At 31.5% G+C, this 15,513-nt stretch overlaps 1 protein-coding gene across 5 annotated transcripts in view; it reads right to left on the reverse strand.

The window, feature by feature from the left end:
* LOC126773332 (furin-like protease 1) overlaps positions 1-14,684 on the reverse strand; it is a 170,372-nt gene extending 155,688 nt beyond the window's left edge. For 2 of the 5 annotated variants that reach the window (XM_050494185.1, XM_050494180.1), the window contains exons 1-2: positions 14,542-14,684; positions 11,634-11,916 (exon numbers count right to left, since the gene is read on the reverse strand). In XM_050494185.1, coding sequence (XP_050350142.1) covers positions 11,634-11,798 — 165 coding nt within the window. In that variant the 5' untranslated portion in view covers positions 11,799-11,916; positions 14,542-14,684. Of the gene's footprint in view, positions 1-11,633; positions 11,929-14,475; positions 14,494-14,541 lie in introns of those variants that run through there. The other 3 variants (XM_050494181.1, XM_050494182.1, XM_050494183.1) reach the window with 3 other exon arrangements.
* Positions 14,685-15,513: the final 829 nt, after the last annotated feature.

Raw genomic sequence — 15,513 nt, forward strand, 5'->3', positions numbered from 1 at the left:
GCGCCCTCCAGCCAGGTGGACTGACGACCTTAAGAAGGTGGCGGGCACCAACTGGATGCGGAAGGCGGAGGACAGGGAGCTTTGGCGCACCTTGGGAGAGGCCTATGTTCAGCAGTGGACAACGATTGGCTGTTGATTGATTGATTGATCATTTAATACATATTTTTTCTTTTAGTTATTATAAATAATGTACTTATAATATAAACCTTATTTACCAATGAAAAAGCAAGCATAAGAGCTTTATTATTAAATTATTTGAGTCAAAAACTTCAGCCGCGGGAAGCATACAACAAATTACGAACTTGAACGAAGATTTATAATACTTTACGCAAACAAATTAGCCGAACATACCCTATTAAATATTCACATGTACCTTAAACAACAACAAAGAACTTGTCCAATATTTAAAAAATGTTTTTGCGAATCGAAAATTTAAAACAAAAAAAAATTAAACATAAGCCTTCGAGTCGAAGTTAATGACTCAAATAAAAACTTGACTTTAAACTATTTAATCTTTATCACTAATGACAGTCTTACACAAAATTTTGTACCTTCGTTGAGGTAATATAACGTGATAAGCCTTACTTCAGTAATAATAATGTCCGTTCCCAACAGCGACCTTCATTAGGACAACATCAGGTACCAGTTTTTTTTTCATCTCGAATATTGGACAACCTTTATTATCTACGCATAATCGGTTCCTAACATGCTAATAACATGACTAGCTTCTTATTACTACGTCAACTCCATGTCATTATGTTTTGCTTTGTTCGGGATTAATAATAGCTTAAACGGTTGCTAAGTGCTCAGGCTGATGACAAGTTCTTTGATGATTTGCATCCATGTCGTGTATTGAATAAACTCTATACTCGCTACTAAAATTTAGCCGTCATACGCTTAAGAACATTAGCATTTTGCTTCTTTAATATAGAAACATGCAAATAACATAATAAGAATATATCACACCATTGAAGCATTTTAATAATAAAATAATATTGTATTATTCAGTTTTAATGCATTTAATATGCTTTTACCGGAATAATAAAAGAGTTCGACAAGTAAGATAATTTTATGATACGTATCACGAAGACATTGAAACTTTGCAAACCGCATAGAAAGTAAGCAGTACGAAAGAGTCAATGGAAATTCCAAAAGTTTGCAGAATTAATGGTTTTCTTTATCAGAGTTTTAATTCCAATTTAGTTTTCAAGATAAAAACGCGAAAGGAACTAAGAACTAACGCAGGAGTCGACTAAAATAAAAAATGTTTTAAAACTTTATCGCTTAAATGTACAAGTTTTTTCATCAATTCATCTTAAGTTAATAACCTACATAAAAAATGAGTGATTACACATATTTTCGAACCCTATTGTATTATCTACAAATTTAATTTATTATTAATTGAAACCAAAAATTTAATAATATAATATATGAAATTCTTGTGAGTTTGTCATACACATTAGGCAGATTCTGCAGAAAGACATAACGGCCACATTTTGACCCTTTTTGAATTGACAATTCGATATCAGATCGGGTGAGTCCCCAAACCCAAGTATCGTTTGCATAACATAGGACGGTCTTCCAAACGCAAATAAATGGATGAGTCAAATTACTTGTAAGACGCAATTCGTTGGGTCAACGAATTTAAGATAGAGAGCAATAGGAAAGAAAACCTGTTTTTTATAATATAATAAGCCCATTCGATAAGTTAGGGATAATTTAAAATATTACCTTTAAATTAATGAGATAACGTTTTAAAATAATATAATTACAATATGAAATGTGGTTCTTAAGGAAAATAATATATTAGGAACTTGTGTTTTGGGATTAGTAGCATGTTATTTTTGACTTTGTAAACTGTATTATGATCATGACATGAAGATAATTTTTATAGTGTTCTAAAACAACTTTTCTATTTGATTTCACACATTGTAAATAAATTATTTCAATCAATCACGCAATTAAACGCAAGATATTTTAATTAAATAATCGTATACCAACAGAATTGTTCTGCAAATGTACTAGCTATTAAAAGCGTTCTTCGAGTGTGCTAAAATAGCAATGTATGAGTTGTCTCATACATGTAATTTTAACCATATTTATAATCATTGATGTTCACTCTTACCCTTTTGTCGTCATGAAACCAATAATCCAAATTATTTACGAAGTCATCTGATTAAATTTTATCCGTATCAAAAGGATGCTTACATAAACTCTTAAGACTGTACTCAAATTCTATATTATTGCTAACTAAAGTGTTTTCTCCAAAAAGTAATCTCGATTCGATTCGTCTTGATCGTTCAAAAACAATGGTACAACAAGATGGAAATTATTTATGAAAATGTGTCAAAGTATTTAAAGGATTAAATTTAAGCGTAAATGGAAGCATGATAAACGTAAAAAGCTTTTCTTTTCTAAATTTTACTAAATGCAAATCAGTTTTAATTTTATTGCATCTCATTTAACTTATTTTCTTTCCATGTCGCTCTCTGACAACGTATCAATTCGAGCCGAGTGGAACTGTAATCCTCTTTGCAGGATGAAAGAAGTGCTTTTTTCATAGATACATCGTCAGCCATAGATATAACATTCTGATATTTTCTAAGCTTGTCTACACTCATATAAAAAATTGTTTTATATACGAGACACAAAAACTCAAATCATGTTTGAAACTGAAACTTAAATTTAAGTAAATGAAAAATGAAATAATATGAGCGATTAATAATAAAGTTCTTTTTAAATAGCCAAACATTGCTATCACAAAATATGGATGAAATATAAGCCAACTTAATGAAATCGGTTTAGCAAAGGCCAGGCGACAGAATGTTTGTGGTTGGTGGAAGATAAAGCCGCCAACACACAAAGCAGGTACCCCCTTCTTGAACCCCTATACTCCCTCGTTCTGAGGCAAGGGAGACCGATTAAGCCGACGACGATTGCCCCTCACAAAAGACAGTCGCGAACCCCGCCCTCTCTTTCGACTGCAGAATGGATTCGAAAGAAAACGGAATCTCATTCCGAACCGACGCTCATTGTTTGAGAATCTCTCACAATTGCTTTTTCAATTTTACAATCCTCTCAAACTATTCCTTAGTTAGGCTTTCGATTTGTCACTGCTTTCGTTTGTTAGACAGCAAATGATCGGATAATGGCAGTTTCTAATAGCCTTTTTAATTAACAATTATTTAAGGGCGGTTCAATGTAAACCGAATTACTTAAAGAACGAATCATAAGTTTCAGCAATTTTGAAGGTTCGAATACAAAATCAAATTAAAAGACACTTAGTTGTTATATACTGCGTATCTACGTATATATAATTTCAAGACAACGACACACTTAATGCAAGCTCAGGTCATTCTCCGTATCGCGGCGCCAACGCATTTTGGCATTTTGCCGACAATTTTGACGACTTTGCGTTCGGTCATATCAGTGAAAACATCACGAAGGAAAACTAAACACAAGAAACTCACTCATAATGACACTACGCTAAAAAGATCCTGTAGAACTGGATTCTAATCTCGGGATATTGGCCAATCCACAAACAATAGGGTTATTTCTATAAAGGAAATCACTGCACTTAGTTAAGATTTACTAGCATGTATTTTATAAAACCATTAAACCGTGTTATTGGTCGTATTTTACAAAAATCTATAAAGTAATTATTATGTCAATGAATAAAGTAATTAATAAAAAAACGTCGTTACATTCAGAGTCACTGATTTATCTACTCGTAAAATTTTGCGAGTCATTTGGTACAGTTGAAATAATATTTATCGTCATATAGGAATAATCCACAAAGAAAGATACGGCCCCATTCTGTGCCTGTTATTTGAACAACGATGAACGTCTCTTATTCCGAGCGACGATGCCAACGATGACTCTTTGTGCTCACCTTATATTTTAGATTGCTCCGAAAAGTTTTCTAAAACAATTTACATTACGTTTCTACTTTATTTTATGCGACCATAAATATATGATGGAAGACGTCACAAAAATATGACGATTTATGCTAAAATCCGACAGACAAACAATAGGGTGATCCTATAGAGGGTAATGTATTCGTATAACCAGTACATAGCAATCACTAGACTATATTCTATGCAAATCTAGCAAAGGCATATAGATGGGCAAAAAAAATATGACACTTGATAGTCGAAATATATATATCTCGACCCAGCGGATAATTGGAAGTCGACTTATTGTGATGCACTATTCAGACACGTATAGCATACAGGATTTTGTGTTATACTTTTTGTTTTAATATTTAAGTAAATATTTTATATCAATTTTTGACATTTCACGATCGATTTTGTTGTTACGGGAATCATTATAGTTTTAAAATAAAATTAGTTACAGTGAAAAATTCTTGCAACTTCATTTTAAAGTAATGAAAGAACAAGTTAAGCTAAAAATTATAATCCAAACATTTTTCGCAGTAAAACACATATCTTATAATATTTTGTGTAAACATTTCAAAAAATTTCAGCTGCGTAATACCATTTACCTGTTCCCAAGAATAATGAGCTATTCTAATAAACAACATGAACATGATTTTTTTTCATTGAACTGTCTTATTTTCTGTAAATGAAATCCTACGTACCCTATAATTAATATAGTTTGTTTGAAGAATCAATTCAATAAATTAATTATCTTCCTTTTTATTATATTATATCCAATAACAGCACTAAAAATTTAACTTTTTGTATGAATCATAGTTCAATCAGCTTAAAAAATTATGTCATTCAAATCGTAATATTTTACATCCTTCCAAGACTATGTTACGTTACGTGGAAATAAATTTGTGGATCGTTAGCTGCTTCATCGTAAAAATCTCTGAGGCGGACGAGCATATGGGCCACCTGATGGTAAGTGGTCACCAACGCCCATAGACATTGGCATTGTAAGAAATGTTAACCATCGCTTACATCACCAATACGCCACCAACCTTGGGAACTAAGATGTTATGTCCCTTGTGTCTGTAATTACACTGGTTCACTCACCCTTCAAACCGGAACACAACAATACCAAGTACTGCTGTTTTGCGGTAGAATATCTGATGAGTGGGTGGTACCTACCCAGGCGAGCTTGCACAAAGCTCTACCACCAGTAAAATCAATTCATACTAATTTAGCAGTTATATTTGTACTTTAAATTATTGTATTAACTTTATATATATGAATAAAAATACCACACCTACATTTACTATTATATTATATATTTAAATATTAATTATAAAATGAGATTATTGCTATTTACTATGCATTATACTAAAAACCTAAAAAGGCTAAATAGAGTAACAGCTAAAATGAAGAGAGAACGGTCTTCCGTTATGTACAGTTAAGAAATGAAAAATGCCATTAGTTTATTTTCCAGGATTTCAGACTGGATCCATTAGAGCTATTTTTTCAATTTTAATAAACTCAACATAAAGCTCTTTATTTACTTGAGACTGATATGCATTATTTAACGTCAACATACTTCTAACCACTATTTTTAGATTACATCTAACAGTTTTTTTTTACTTTTATTGGGTTTATTTGTAATTTGTTTGACTTTACTAAGACAAAAAGATTTATATATGTAAGATATATTGGTCTGCCTCGTTCGGTCTAGTGGCTAGATATAAGGCCGCATACCCCAAGATCCTGCGATTGAACCCCAGGTAGGCCCAATAATAAGTGTTCGGCTTTTTCTGCCAAAAATTCTAAGTAACAGCTCGGAATCAGAAAAATGGAAGTGAAATGGAAGTCTTGTGCCTCGAAAAACAAGTAAAGCCTTGGGTTGAAGTCTTGCGCCTGAATTCTTAAGGACTTTTTTGCATATGGAAGAGCTTATCCCGGTGTCACAAATATTTTCATTTAGTCACTAGTATCCCAACTTTGTTTCTATGTATTGTACATAAAATTAAAAAACCCGAGATCGCCTAGTGGTAGAACGCGTGAATCTTAACGATGATCGTGCATTCAAACCCGGGCAAGTACCAATGAATTTTGATGTGCTTAATTTGTGCTTATAATTCATATCGTGCTTGACGGTGAAGGAAAACATCGTGAGGAAACCTGCATGTCTAATTTCATTGAAATTATGCCACATGTGTATTTCACCAACCCGCATTGGAGCAGCGTGGTGGAATAAGCTCCAAACGTGCTCCTCAAAAGGGAGAGGAAGCCTAAGCCCAGCAGTGGGACATTAACAGGCTGTTACTTTACTTTTATTGTACATCGTTGAAGAATAAACTCTTTTTTAACTTTTTTTTTTACAGATATCCAATAATATTGTAATCTTCAATTTAATTTATTGAAATATCGACTTTTATTGCTGAAAGCAAAGATATTTGACATGATGATAAATTGAATATTATAATTATTTTTAAAGTTAATATCCCACTGCTAGGCTAAGGTCTGGGCTTTTTTGAAAAGAATGTTTAAAGCTTATTTATCACGTTGATGTAATACAGACTGATGCATACACAATTACACATGTGCAGATTTTCAACGGCATATGCAGATTTCCTCACAATGTTTTCGGTCACCGCCGAGCACGGGATGAATTATCAACACATGAGAATAGGGTGATGCTTGTCCCATTTTAGCCCGCACTCTTCAGTTAACATTCACATGTCACAAAACCATCTCGGCTACTCATTATTTATGAAGCATTTTAAAAAGACAAACTTATGTCACCTTAAGCAATTTCATATAAAACGATAATTGTTGTTACATTTTGACTTTAAAAATTGAATATTAAATGTGAGTATACAGACAATTTACACAAAGCGTATTAAATGTTATTTTCGAGATAATTGTGAAATCGTTTTTATTTGATATCAGCGCTTAAAACAAATTAGGTGCCAAGTTTATCACAATCTCATTACGACTCGCTTGTAATAACAATCAGCGACGTTTATCATTACACCTAATCATTGTAGTTTTTATTATTTTAATTGTAACTATTATAAACAAGAAATATCTATCACTAAACTATTCGTGTCGGCTTTGCATGAGAAATTAGGTGTCCTTTTATATTATTCTTTTAAATCTATTATATGATTAAAATTAGTACCGAGCCTAGCCTAGCCTAGCCTAGGCTATACATCTTTGCGCGAAAGAAAGACGTAGGTCTTTTTAAGCCGAGATGGCCCAGTGGTAACAACGCGTGAATCTAAGCCGATGAGCGTGGGTTCAAACCCGGGCAAGCACCTCTAAATTTTCATGTGCTTAAATTCTGTTTATAAAATTATCTCGTGCTTATCGGTGAAGGAAAACATCATGAGGAAACCTGCATATGTCTAATTTCACTGAAATTCTGCCACATATGTATTCCACCAACCCGCATTGGAGCAGCGTGGTGGAATAAGCTCCAAGCCTTCTCCTCAAAAAGGGAGAGGAGGCCCTAGCCCAGCAGTGGGACATTTACAGGCTGTTTCTTTACTTTTATTGTACATCGTTGAAGAATAAAGTCTTTTTTAACCTTCTTTTTTAGAAATCCACTGTTGTTACTGTATGTATTTTTTACATTATTTTAGTCTTTAATTATTACCTCTTAAATTACTGCTCAAACACCGGTAAGAAGTTTAGAAAAATTTTAACATCCATAAATACAAAGAACTACTTTATATATAAATAAATAATAATAACTCTATATTATAAAAATGTCTGTACATAGCTTACTAATAAAGAATAAATAACAACGTGAGTTAAAATGTAAAGTTCTTATTCAGATTCCCGTTATATTTTAACAATTAAAATTTCAAACTTCCCTACGGTGGAAACATAAACACATGTATATTATATATATGTAATTACTTACAAGTACTTAACTGGGAAACTAATAGCACTTATAAAAAAAAAACAAAGAATTTGTCACGTTTTTAATCAGTGTGAAACAGTTGACACACTTCGAAGATAACGGTTGATAAAGAAATTGCGTGAGTGATAAAATGAATTTGTTGATATAACCGCTTTTGTTCTTAGTACATACTCAAACATTTAAGAATCATCAGAAAATCATATTAAAAACTTCTCTTTAATTTTAATTTTATTTACTATACTAAACTAATGACGTTAATAATAAACGTTGTTTAGCGGATTTATAATCACAAATTTTATATAACACCTATATTGTTTGCACAAACATCTTCTTTATTCCAATGTCATTATTGATGATAGGCAGAGACAAATCGGTGAGCGCCTATTCAACCTCTGTCGTTTGTTAGTAAAGCAGTAAATGTCTAAATTAAAGCGCTCATTTCACTTACTTGAAGAGTGTTCAAACTTCCTATGGGGATTTGGCTCGCGAAGACCGAAAACATAAGCAACTCGTGTGAGACATGGTGGGTAAGATAATAGTTTAAATTAACTCCGCTTGACCAGCCATGCTGAACAAATATACACATTAACCAAGACCATTGTCCTGTACACAATTCCCTAGTTACAAAATCACACTTCAAATTTATACATAATCGTCCCGGCTGCGCACGCATAAGAGGAGAAAAGTATTTTGAATAGGATTTTCGTAAAATCGGGGAAGGAATAACTGTGACAAACTTCAAGTCAATCGGGCGGATAATTTAGATCGTGATGAGTGGTATTTCGCTTATATATATAGATAGGTACATTACCATCGGACACATTTTACTTCGATATTCTTTAACGAGAATATTCGGTGACATTTACATGAAAAATAATGGTCTTAAAGTCGTATATAATGACATACTATCTACTATTCTATCTAAAACATGTCCATGGCAAAATGACAACATCCTTTTGTATCTCGGCATCAAAGCATCTATTCTCTTCACTATTCACTATCATACTGCGGCTTTCAGACTAAATGATGCTGACAGTTGTATGCTCTTAAAATATACTGTTTTTTTATAAATATCATCTAGATATAGTAAGAATAATAATGTGATTGGTGGAGGATATTTGATTTTTGACCGTTCCTTTAGCGATACACGCAATTAAATTAAAAGTGGTAATATAGATTCACTTTGAATGATTGAGCTGTTCTATAATAATAAGTTTAAATTCACTGCAGAATACGATTCGATATATCAGACAGTTATATGCGACCTTGACTATAATAATATTATACCATTTAAAAGATACACGAATGAAAACAGCGTATCGACGACGTAAGTCGATTTTCAACATTTCACGAGTGAACTACGAAGCGAGTTCCTACATAATAGCAATGCTGGTAAGATAAATAAATCTTTGGAGAGGAGATTTATAAAAATTCTGAAGTGACTTTGTTTTAAATGTATGTGATGTTATATTGAAAGAATTATCACGGCAAATACGTACATATTTTAATCTCCCAAGTCTTTTAAAGTAATATATCATCATTTTAATTATTTTAACAAGGAAAATAATACATATAATATATATGACTAATAAATGACTCCGTGTATGACAATGAAATGTTCTCTACTACGAATGTACGGTGTATGTTTGTTAACCTAAACAGTAGTAAAATTTTAATGTATTCCATTGAACGCATTGGTTAGAATAAAAGTTGTAGTATACAATAGTAATATACGATGTTTAGATGAGGCGAACCTCGTCTCTATTTTTTTTTCATCCTAAATAGAAGTAAGGCGTACCGTACAGTCACGTAAAATTTAGACTATATAAAATATTTTATCTTGTTATAAAAGCTAATGATGTAAATATAATTGAAAACTTAAGAAATCGCTTTGGTGTAAGTATTGGTATGTATTTCTCAACAATATTGCTTAGTCTTATGTTCATTGTTGTGTTCCGGTTTGAAGGGTGAGTGAGACACACATTACAGGCACAAGGGACATGACATCTTAGTTCCCAAGGTTGGTGGCGTATTGGCTATTTAAGCGATGGTCGACATTTCTTACAATGCCAATGTCTAAGGGCGTTTGGTGATCATTTACCATCAGGTGGCCCATATGCTCGTCCACCTTCTTATTCTATAAAAAAAAAGAAAGCCTTTTTTGTAATTGAATTAACGATCACAGTACGTTACAAACAGATGAATTCAAGTTGTCACATTAAATAAATAAGTCTAACCACTTAAATTTCCTGTTTATTTCTGTCTCTCCAATTCTTGCGGCGAGAGACTCACTTAAAATGGAAGTCGAATTAGTTTTGAAGATTTAAGGAACATCAATTTCTCTTGTATTCATATTTCCTTTCGCGTTATTAAGAAACTAAATATAAACAACTGTTGCTGTTGTAACATTCAATTGAATATGTAAATTGTAAAGTTAATAATGAAGAAGAAATGTTTCGCTTGAACATTTCTGAAAACAAACTCGTAACAACATAACAGAACATTTTAACCCAAAATATGTGTATTCCATTTAATTTGCATATTTTAGGTAGTGTTTATGAAGATGTCGTGAGCACATGAATTGTAGCAAAGTGGGCGGCGACGTTAAATGGAACATTTCCTCAAATCCGTTGTTGTTACATGACTTTGCAGCATATGCGGTCTACTCAAAATAACTCACTAATTTTATCTTACTGCAGTCTTGACGACGCGGTCATTTGATACACTGCGCAGTCGCTTTCAAGTTTAATCATTCGATACGTACGTATATAATGGCCTTTATTTTTAACCGAATTCGAAAAATGTGAAGAAATATTTGTTTTTATGAAACTATTGTCCATTCATGACAATAATGTTGATCTGCCTCCACATTGGCAATTATCGTTAATGCCGGCGATGTAATGTACATTTTTACTTTTAAATCTTTTCGCGTATTAAAAAAACCGATAGTCCATCAAGCAATAAGTAGACTTAATAACGTTCTGATTAGTAGATACATCCGTTTTGTGTTCCAGAAAATTACTCGGGAATCAAAAAAAACTTGGATTACGACAAATGCTTATGTAGCTACACAAACATGTACATGTATAAAGAGGGAATTAAACCATCGCTGCTTTTATTCCCTCTTTATACATGGCTGTCGACAAATCCAATTAAAAGACCTTCGCATCGGTCATTGATATTTATATTGAATTTCATCTAAGGAAACAAACATATAATTTTCAAATAAAAAGTACTGCAAATTAATCTTGTTTCTATTAGATATATGAGTTACAATTAAATTAGTATAATAAAATAAAACATTATATTTAACTAAATAAAGATAACGAAATATATAATTAAGTTTACAGTCTATATAGACATACAGATACTTATTATGAGTATTAATTTTAAAATAACCTTGTACTTTTATAAAGCGCAAAGCTGAGGCAGGTGACATATTTTTTTCTTGACTGTGAGTTTGTTATATACCTGATATAAATAGTTATTTTAAATGACCAATACTAATATTATAAATTTGTTGATTAATTATATATATATATATATATATATATATATATATATATATATATATATATATATATATATCTTATATTATATATATCTTATATAGTTATAATACATTTGTAAAAAAAATATTACCGCCCTTCAACTAATCATTCATTTTTGGCTATAAAATATGTGAGTTAGAAATATGCGTGTCAATTCATCATCCAGCAAATCAGCCAGCTCGTATGCTGTTGAGCTATCAGCTTAGTTGATATTTTATAATATATAATAGATATTTAATAAATATTCATTTATAATTAATAAAATATACGTACCTCTCCAAGAAAGACGAAACCATGGTCCAATGCCACTGCCTCCGCTGTCTCTTTTCCTGCAGGTATATGGACTGCCCATGTTGGCGTGAAATGCGCGTACGCGACTTTTATCAGCGACATCAAAGGCACCAAGATGGCAAAGGATATTATTACTCCCCGCGCCATCTCACTCACACTCACGAGCTAGTACTTGTCAGCATGGCACACACACAACTAAAAGTGTTTCTTTTCTAAGTTTTGAATTCTAAAATCAAACGTAGAGGACGTTGCCTTAGTTTGCGTTCTGAAATTATATCTATTGAGTGGTACAAAAAACTTGTGGTTTTTGTTCAACGTTTTTGTTTTTTCTTTGTTAGAAGTCAGGTAATTTCGGTGGGTATAATTAGATTGAGATATTAGTCGTTTGTTGTTATATACTCCATATGGCTTTTCCGTTCTTTAATTATAATTTTAATTGTTTTAAACGAACTATCGTATTATTTTAATAAGGCTTACAAATTGCGGGTTACAATACGATTATAGAATAATAACTAAATAGATAAATAGTAAAAACAAAATAATATAATATACATTTTATAAACGAGAAACTGTGCCGTAATAAGCGTAATTAGGACTTTCTTTATCATAATGGTTTTAATACATGCATTACCTATTATTATATTACAATTTATTGCTAATAATAGCAATGAATTGTTATATAATAATATAAATGCGATATGTTTTAGATCGTTTCATATCATTTATAAAACACTTACTTTTCTACCGTTAAACATTAAAGCTGTAGCTTTATGTTTGTTTGTTTTAACCGATCGTTTAAATATAAAAAAAAATTATATATATTCTACGTATCTTTGTATGATACTTCGTATTTCGTTATACAAGTAAAATCTTCTCGTAAAATCACAGAAGAATTGTACCAAAAATCAGGTCAAGTAGACAGCAAGGACTACAGAGCCGTGAGCGGAAATCAGCCTCATACTATGATTCGCCTTTATTAACGTATCAATAGGCTTTCATTAATCAAATGTTACTTCCCTTATTATGAAATACTTATTCAGTGGCTATATTTTCTCTTGAATGTTAAATGAAAGTCTACAGTTTGCATATTTTTCTATTGTAAGATATTTTCAAAAGAAGAAATCAATGTTATACAATTCTTTTCTACCGTGTTGATGAACCTGTGATGGTATCATAGGACAGCAATCAAATATTTTTTTTATTAAACAAGTCGTAACAATAAAATCTTACTAAAAATGACATTTAAGTGACTCTTATTATTAACAACGTTATATTTGACCAATTTCTGCACAATTACAATACATTGACCTAAATACGATTTCCAAACAAAAGGATTAAGCGCTAACAGAATTAGGTTTAGTTGTGTTCATTGTAATGAATCTAGCCTTCGACAGGGACGGGTTCATTGTCCCGATGTTAACGCACACTCAATTGTTCGTGATCGTATCTGGCTCAATCTATCAATCAACGGATACACCAAAGATTTGTTATTTGTTGAAAACGATATAATATAAGAATGGTATCTTAATTTGGTTTCAATTGAAAAGCAATAAAAGATATTGAACGGTATCGAATTGGAAAAGTCAGAGATTCAATAAAGAATGTAATTTAATATTTTGTCTGCACATTACGATATTGATATTAATATAATATTATTGTGCTATATGTATTTGACTTTGGGATTAAATAAAATCATTTTAACGATGAATATTTTGATTAAAACTTTTATATATTACGTTATAATCAAATAATAATATTTAAATAACAATATATTTAAAAAAGTATAAATTGAAACTTGTATATATGTGTACAAAAATATTCATTTAGAATATCTAAAATAATAAATGTAAATTCCTAAACGAAAATAACGCCAATCGTAAAGAGTAATGAGAATTCTTGACTAATATTTGTTATATATTTCGATTATGTGATTGTTTAACAAAAAATCGTATAATATTTAACGCTCCTAGAATTGGGTCATGTATAAATAAATAACTTATAATTTATGCCTGCATATTTATTTGAAAAATGTATACCCATTATCTATATTTAAATGCGAGTACTAGCAGGCGTTTATTATTTCAATTAATATCTTCCCAGCAGAGTCAGCTTTGTTATTTATTATTATAGATTATATTTTACCCTTGCTGAGAGCAACGAAGTGTTAATGAAAACATTATTTAAATTTCGCTGTCATAAATAAATTATTTCACGTTTTTACATAAATATTATTTTTAAAAACTCATATTTCATGTATGATCTATAATATGAAGTGGTACATAATATAATATAAATATATAATAGTTTGTACCTCTGGTAAATACTTAGTATGGAAATATTGAAATAACTTAACAAATCGTTTATGGACATGAAACTTTGAAAAGAATAATATGTTACAACATTTACTTATAATCAAATAATGCTTTATTAAAACATAGCTTTTTATTATATATATAATATATACATAAAATGTTGTGTACGTATAATAAATATAACGAAGTATATGAACAGTTAGATAGTTTTATCTGCTATAGCTCGCATAAATATAAGGTTATTTGCATAGGCACTTATGTTCTGTACGATACAACAATAGACATTATATTTATTGATAGAGACAAGACATATTATATCTTATCTGTGTTTCATTGGCGGCTTGGGTAAACAATTTGTTTTTATGACTAATCGTCAATGTAAGTATTTCGCGTGCAGTCCACATCGAGAGGCGGATGTTTCATCAATGGAATTCGATGGGAAGGACCAAGATTCCGTGGCACTTAGACAATAGTAGCCGGTGAGAGTCGGCGCCGCTGTGACGAGCGTTCACCTCTCTCATCCCGCCTCACTTTATAGCAATACGTTTAATGAATCTTATATTGACATAAGCACGTACACAAACTTAAAGCAACATCCACTATGTTTCACAATAATACACTACAGTCATAATAGGACACGGCACAACTGTCAAGTAGCGCGTGAATATCGCAGCGGAACGGAGCGGTACACGTCCACCACGTTAGTACACGTGATGCTGACTGTTTCGTTTCACTTGCTCTCGCCTCGCCTGGCCGATGCCGCGATTGGAGCGCGAGGCGACGCTGAGTTTGCCAGCCTTTAGAAAGTTTGCCAGCGCTTAGGGATTTTTGTTATTATATAGGTCCTTTAAGCTACCTCGATTTTAAATTAATATAATTTAGAACAATTACTTTCATTTGTGTATTCTATTTCATTTATAGCATGTAACTGAAAAGGAAAATAGTGTTTTAATATTAAATTCGATGTTACGTTTGAAACACAACCATAACAAATGATAACTATTTTATTTAAACAGTTTCGTGTACAATAAAAATACCTATTAAAATATTATATTATTCTATACCGCGGCGCGTGCTGCCCGATTTCGTTTATTTTCACCATGGATAAAAAATTCTGATACCTACATATGTCATCTAAAAATATTGATTTAAGCTATCGTTATTACCTAGTATTAAACGCAGACATCTGTAAAGTTATAACAGTCCTATCGTATTTAATTGACAAAAAGTTAAACTTTAATAGTTAACTACAATATTTATTACTAAATATTCCCCAATTTCTGCCTCTTTTGAGTTAAGATTTCCAAAAATCTTTTGTTCGAGGATGCTTACATTACAAAATAAAGCTTTGTTTCAAATTTCAGCTTTCTTGTCTTAGCAGTCGTCAGAACAAACAATTTTATATGTTAAATAATATCAAAAGTTGAAATGGCCTACATAATTTTGTTACTTTTATTCTTTACTTATTTTGAACACCGCATAGAATTTACTTATTTACATTTAATAATGTTGTTATTATAGCTATGACGCTACCATACACAAACAACAGG

Source organism: Nymphalis io, chromosome 14, assembly GCF_905147045.1.
Source record: "Nymphalis io chromosome 14, ilAglIoxx1.1, whole genome shotgun sequence".
In the NCBI taxonomy this organism is placed as follows: domain Eukaryota; kingdom Metazoa; phylum Arthropoda; class Insecta; order Lepidoptera; family Nymphalidae; genus Nymphalis; species Nymphalis io.